This window comes from Rhipicephalus sanguineus, chromosome 4 (assembly GCF_013339695.2).
Source record: "Rhipicephalus sanguineus isolate Rsan-2018 chromosome 4, BIME_Rsan_1.4, whole genome shotgun sequence".
In the NCBI taxonomy this organism is placed as follows: Eukaryota; Metazoa; Arthropoda; class Arachnida; order Ixodida; family Ixodidae; genus Rhipicephalus; species Rhipicephalus sanguineus.
In genome coordinates this window covers 20655248-20661974 of record NC_051179.1, presented here as the reverse complement: position 1 = coordinate 20661974, position 6727 = coordinate 20655248, and the positions used below count along the sequence as shown (strand labels likewise).

At 46.6% G+C, this 6727-nt stretch overlaps 1 protein-coding gene across 1 annotated transcript in view; it reads right to left on the bottom strand.

Moving 5' to 3' along the window:
- Nucleotides 1-2947: 2947 nt before the first annotated feature.
- Nucleotides 2948-6727, bottom strand: part of LOC119389564 (mucin-19) — a 35194-nt gene continuing 31414 nt past the window's right edge. The window contains exon 8 of the mRNA XM_037656878.2: nt 2948-6493. Coding sequence (XP_037512806.1) covers nt 6411-6493 — 83 coding nt within the window. The 3' untranslated portion in view covers nt 2948-6410. The remainder of the gene's footprint in view (nt 6494-6727) is intronic.

Below are 6727 nucleotides of genomic sequence, written 5' to 3'. Positions count from 1 at the left end.
ACATTGGTGCCTATTGGAAACCGACAGTTTCTACTTTGATTCGCTAAGTGGTTACAGCTTTTATTGACAACTTTAGCTAATGCTGTACAGTTTACGACACAACAAGCAGGCATTTCGGGCGAAATGCGAACGACATCGGCACAAACGTTGCAGCAGCTACGCTTGCACGGCGGCCATTTGCCGAACTTCCGGGACGAGTGCTCTAACTTCCGGTGACCGTGCGCCGGAGAGCTCGAAGCGCCATCCAGCAAACCTAGTGGAGATCAGTGGCGTAACCACAACACCGAGAAAGGCCGTGGTAAGAATCTCCCCGTTAGAAAAATACACACGGTATAGAAGCGTTTGCACTCCCCCACATGCCCCTTGAAGATAAATATGACTGGTGCAATTAAGTTAAATTACCAATTACTTTTCGATCTTTTTAGCTGTAATAAAATTACATTAGAAATTACAGAAGTATCAAATTATTTTAACAGAAGTTCATCATTCACGCACAACTATTACAGCGCATATACATTGAAACCTCCGAGATATTTGTTCAACTTCCCACACAGGTTTGGCACTCGGATCAACTTTTCTTTATTGTTGGTCAATCTTTTATGCCATAAGGATAGTGGACATACTGCATTTTAGTCAAAAGGAATCTGGAAAGTAGCAATTCAAAATGTTTGCTTAAAGTAGTTTAACTAGATTATCTAGTTTACATAATCTAGTTAACATAACTAGATTATCAGCTCACAAAGGAAATTACATGACTCATTAGAGCAAAAATAAATTTACTAACGTAATTACTGCCAAGTCTGCTCCAAGCGGCAGTCAATTAAGGGCCCGAAACATCAAATGGCACAATGCCTGCATGACTGGTTGATGCAGGGCTCAACTGGTAGAGCATTAGACGCGCTATCTGAAGCTTGTAGGTTCAGTCCCCACCAGCGACAAGTTGATTTTTCATCCACGTTAATTTCTTTCTTTCTAGGACAGACGCTGCTCGGAAGCCCCGCATGCTCGCTCGCCAATGCACCATGTCAAATTGGAATGAGCCACATTTCATGCACGCACAACTACGCTCCTTTGATCCCACATTAAGCCTTCGAATCCCATCAAGACTTCGCCGAGGTGACGCTACCGTTCTGTGTAGATTATGGCTAGGGGTCGCGTTTACCCATGTGTATGCATTCCGCATAGGGATGGCCGACACCACCGCCTGTGAACACTGCGGCAACGAAGAAACAATTCGACACGTTCTGTGTGACTGTCCGGAGTATAACACACAGAGACAATCTCTTTGTGATGCTTTCAACAAGTTAGACGACCAGCCTCTATCAGAAGAAAGACTATTACGCTCTCGTCCGGACATAACGACACAGAAGGCTTTACAAGCACTACTAGCCTTCCTGCACTCTACTGGCCTGTCAGAACGCCTTACGAGCGGAACACTCTTGTGTGTGTGTGGTTGCGATTGTTTTTTTCCTTATTACTTATTTTCTCTCTCGCTTTCAACCCCCTATTCCCCAACCCCAGTGCAGGGTAGCATACCGGATACAAATTTCTGGTCAATCTCCCTGCCTTCCTCCTGCTCTCTCTCTCCTTCCATTTATGTTATAATAACTACACTACACTTTAAAACTACAAATACTGTCCCTTATGCCTCCCTTGGCTTCATTTAATGAAGTCTCTTGGTTTAATTATACAAGGCTCGTTGAATTCAAAGGTTATATTGCAGCATTTGCTAATACGGCACTGAAACAAAACCTTCGACAGTGCAACAAAAAGTGGAGCGAAATAAGTGTCATCGTGCCAAGCAAGAATCCCTTCGATGTACTGCAGAACCAGACTTCACTGTGCGGAACCTGACTTCGCTGTATGTAGATACCAAATTAACACTGCAAGTGTGTATCTAGATGCCAACACTATGGAGATACCAACAGGGCACACATGTACAGTCGCACTCAATATGACTTGCTAGGCCATGCGTTCCCATGTTGCAAGCTTTAAGATCACCCATGACTTCCGCTATTCCTTATTTCAACAAATGAACGGTGTTCATCTAACTTCGGGATGATCCCAACTAATAAAATATAATTTAGTTCGGAAAATTAAGGCAAGGTGTAGCCACGCGCCATCTTTGAACTCTCGAGTCCGCACGTTCCTGTGTTGCAAGTCACATTGAGCGCGACTGTACAGTGTCAATTTTTATGAAAGGGAACACGGGAGCGCATGGCGTGCGCGCTCCGGCGGCTGCCGTAAGCTCCGTCAACCGACGCTAACGAAAGCTTGCGTTTTGCTCATCTATTGGCTAACAAAATAACGAATCATGGTTGGTTGAGAAGCGCCTTTAGATAACGCTGCCTCTCTGCTCGCGTTAAGGGCAATTCCTGCAGCTCGCGCAGTGCTGGCGCGCCACGCTCGATTTGTTGACAGGCAGACGACGCGCTGCCTGCATCGCCGTTACTAAAAGCGCCGCAGATGCAGCGTTATCTAAAAGTTATTTTGTTTGCGCTTCGCAGCCGGCCATGACGACTGTACATATGATGTAATGCATATACAAACATCACACCAACACTGCTCTGCCAGTGAAGCTCGCCATGAAGTCAACAGTTATATTGCTTGCAACATATCCAATAGTTCAAAGGTTTGAAGAATTCAGTAAAATGCTTCCTAGATTTCACTTTACAAGTTCCCATAACCAACCGAAATTCGCAATGGGGCCGAACGAAGAGCTCTTTTACAACTTTTGGGTATAATTTACTTCCAGTCTGAACTTTAACTGAAGTATGTAGTCCAGCGAAGGAAGACCTCCATGTAACTGAAACAAACTGAAATCGCCATCGCACCCCTTCACAGATGGTCAGTGGAAGAAACCCTTGAACACAATGTCATATAAACTGCAACAACAAACATTTAGACAAAGTAATGCTGTCAGCCCCGAGGAAGAAGCGAACGAGTGTAAACTCTTCAAGCAACTGTTTTTATTTCATTGCACTTTCTTTTGGGCCCGTTCATCCCCTCCACAAATGCAATTGGGGAGGCCAAGGGGAAGGGGACTGTCGCTGCGCGAAAAATAAAAAAAAAAGAGCGCGAAGTTTAATGTATGCCAGGCCACAGGCCACAAGCCAATGCAGACAAACCGCGTCGCGATAAAATTGTCCCTTGGCAGCGAGGCGAAGTACACAGCGCCGTCGTAAACACAGCTTTTTCGTTCGCAACAGGGTAATAGGCGCGAACACTCCGTTGAGTGCGCAAAGACTGCGCATCGTAGTAGTGGCCAATCCAATGTGGAATGTTCAGCGAACAGGCTCTTTTGGCTAGGAAAAGCATCGGACAAAATGTTTGAAACAACCTTGCCACGATGACATTTTCTTTACACAGTCTCTAATGAAAGGGATGAAAGGAACGACAAAACTTGGGGTGTTTTCTTCACGCGGTAGCCGGGAAGATTTTTTTCGCACATTATATATTTATATATATATTTCTTTCTTCGCATTCACAGACACTCGAAAAACGGGGACGAGAAATTCGGGCCCAGTCGAGGGGAAGAAAAAAAAAAAATCCGCGCATGTGCACACACTCGCGGACACACAATAGTCCTCGTTACTATTTTAGTCTCCAGAGTCTCGACTGATGCCGCCTCGTTACTGAAATCACCTCTTCGTCGTCGACTAGTGAATACTTTTAGACATTCATTTAACGCTTTCTCTCTCAAACAACATCAAAAACAAACAAAAAACACCTATTATGCTGCTCTCCTCCCATGTTCCGCGTCAGACACGGCACAGCCGAGACAGTCCAAAACATCTTCCACGGCCTGAGAATGACTTGCACGACAAACAAGTGCTGGGAGAAACTTCGGAACCTGGCAATGGAGGATGGCGGGTGGGGGGTTGTGCCAAAGCTCGACTTGTATATTTAATGAACTAATCATAAACTCAGGAACACAAAAACTCGTTTTTTTCGCTTCCTCAACAATCACTTGCTCTCAGAGAGCATGTGCAGAGCCATCCTTGAGCGACAAATGGTGCTTGCCAGTGGCTATCACCCACGTATACAAGGATATGTCACCTACAGATTGGAGTTCCACCAGACCTCCCCACTTTCATCGAGCTTCAAAACGGGGGGATGATCAGGCCGATCAATTTGGCAAAGTGTGGTGGTTGGGGGGGGGGGGGGGTTGATAAGGAGGGTGGGGTTGAATGGAAGGATTCGTTTACCCTGACCTATAATATATACTTTCTTTTGTTCCATCACAGGTCAACACTGGGAGAACCTGCAAGTCATCGCAGCAAGAAGCACTCTGCATCTCACCAGTGCCCTTCGCAGTCTTCTCAACTATTGTAACAATAATTATATAATAAATAATGCGCAACACCATTGTGGCAGCAAAAGATGGTGCTGGCAGGCTCTTAGAAGAGTGAAAAAAAAAAAAATTAAAATGTGGCAAAGTCATCACAACGTTGTCAAGCGCACAAAAGAAAAAAAAAAAAACTAGGCTTGACCTGTGCATATAAAACTCAACCCCAGCATTTGAGAAGGCGTGAACAAACTGCACTGAACTCCTGCGTAACACAGAGCAGCTCTTCTGGCAATGCGTTTTGACTGTAGAATACTTGGAGGTCCTCGGAAGAAAAAAAAAAAAGAAGACAAGGCTCACAGATACTCTCCTCCCAGGCCAGTCTCAAAGTGCAAGAACATACACACGTCCATTTCTTTCATCCTTCATTAAGACATTCTCGTGCCCCAACCCCCTTAATCCCACGGACACTTATGTGGCAGTAGCAGTCCAATTCAGAACGTCCATCAGGGATTTAAAAAAATAATAAAGTAAACATCACAACACTACCAAAGTGTCGCATGAGTATAAGGCAACAACGCACATACCGAACAATGCATGCAAACACACACACACACACAGAGGCTCACACCACCTGGCACACACTTCACACGCAGCAAGTTTCGGAGCCTTCCCTTTCAAAAACGACAATTAAAAAAAAAAAGTCTTTTGCCTAAGTTCCCTACGTAGCAACCAAAGAGGAACTTCTCTTCATCACCTTTATCATTCAACAAATCCCCATCCCCACCCCCCATCTCCCACGAACCTTTTAAGATTTTCTTGCAAGACACGTTCAGTCGACAGCTGTCTGCGATCAGTCCGTCCGTCGATAAGCAGTCTGCCACCACAATGTGCACAGGGGCAAAGAGTCCAACGCCACGCACACACTGCCCCAGACTGTGTCTATCGCACTCCTTAAAGAGAGCCTACCCGTGATGCTGCAGTTCCAGAAATGTGCAACTGAACCCCTTACCTTCTCAAAGGGGGGAGAGCCAAGTCACTTATCAGGGAATCAAGGTTAAGGGGGATATCAGGAAAGGATGGTGGGACGTCATTCGAAAGAGGAATTAGAGAGCAACAACAACAATCTGCATTGTTTTCCTGTCTCGGCACCGCTCGTGAGCATTTGTCCGCGCAACGCTGAGCAAGCGCTTTTTTATGTTGTCCCTACAGCCACCGACGAAGGCCGAGACTGAGAATAACGAAGGAGCCCCAAACAGACGTGGCGAGTCTTCGAGCACTTCTTCACCCATTTGCAACCCTTGCTTCCTTGGGGAGAGGGGCAGTAGTTTCTCCTGTCTTGCTTCGTCAACGAAAGGAGCGATCAGAGTCAGAAGTCTGTATGCATAGCCACCCCTCTTCTGCACGTCACGTCGTGCCTCCAACGTCAGTCACAGCGGCACGGCAATCACAGAAACACACAGGACAAGGAAGGTGTGCACAAACAAACACACAAACACAGTCTCTGGGGGCCACGTCAGAGAGATGCCGACGTGTCTGCAGGCATGTTACGTTTCCCGGTTGTAACGTTGCGAAAGAACGGGTCTCGCGAGACGAGCCGAGTCGAGGGAACTCTCATCACTCTTTCACAAGTCGGCTCGGTTGGGCGAAAAGCAGAGCAGCGGCGGCTGACTGTGAAAATGGACGAGCTGCTATGTGCTTTCTCCGCCAGCAGTCTTGCCTCTCATGTCGAATGAGGGAAGAAAAAGAATGAAAAAAGGCATTAGATGGGAAGTAGTGAGGCAGATGCGGCAGCCGGATGCAAAGAGTGGGTGGCCAAGCCCTGTGCTTAGAGACTTTTTCGCGCGGCTTGCTTGCAGCGGCGGAAGACTTTGCTGAGGCGAGACAGCCAGGTGACGACAGACAAGGTGAAGCACTCGAATGCTGGCGACAAGAAAAGAAAGCCACGTGAGAAGAAAGGAGAGAGAGAGATGGCCAGAGCAGCTGAAGCATGCACACGCCACACAACCAGTTTTTTCTGCCGCGCGCCATCACGAACACACAATGATGAGCCTAACCGCACTGCAGCCCGTTGCTGCCTCTTCTCGAAGCTTCATTCCTTGAAAAGGGGCATGTGTGCAGGCTAGCTGTTCTGTTGCCGCTGGCCACCGGACGACGACGAATCACAGTAGTACAGGACCCTTGTCTTGGAGTCCGAGGAGCCTTCTGCGAGAGAAACAAAACGAGGGACACTGGCGTAAATGTTGTGCACTCCACATTCATAAAATGATTATTCTAGAAATGCTCTTCAATCAACATTAAAATCTGGGGTTCTACACACCAGAACTGCACTATGTTCACGAGACATGCCTGATTATTGCAAATACTAACACGCTGCACTTTTAATACGCACCTCAACTTAAATACACTGTTAAAGATAATCCCTTTCGCTGGAATCGT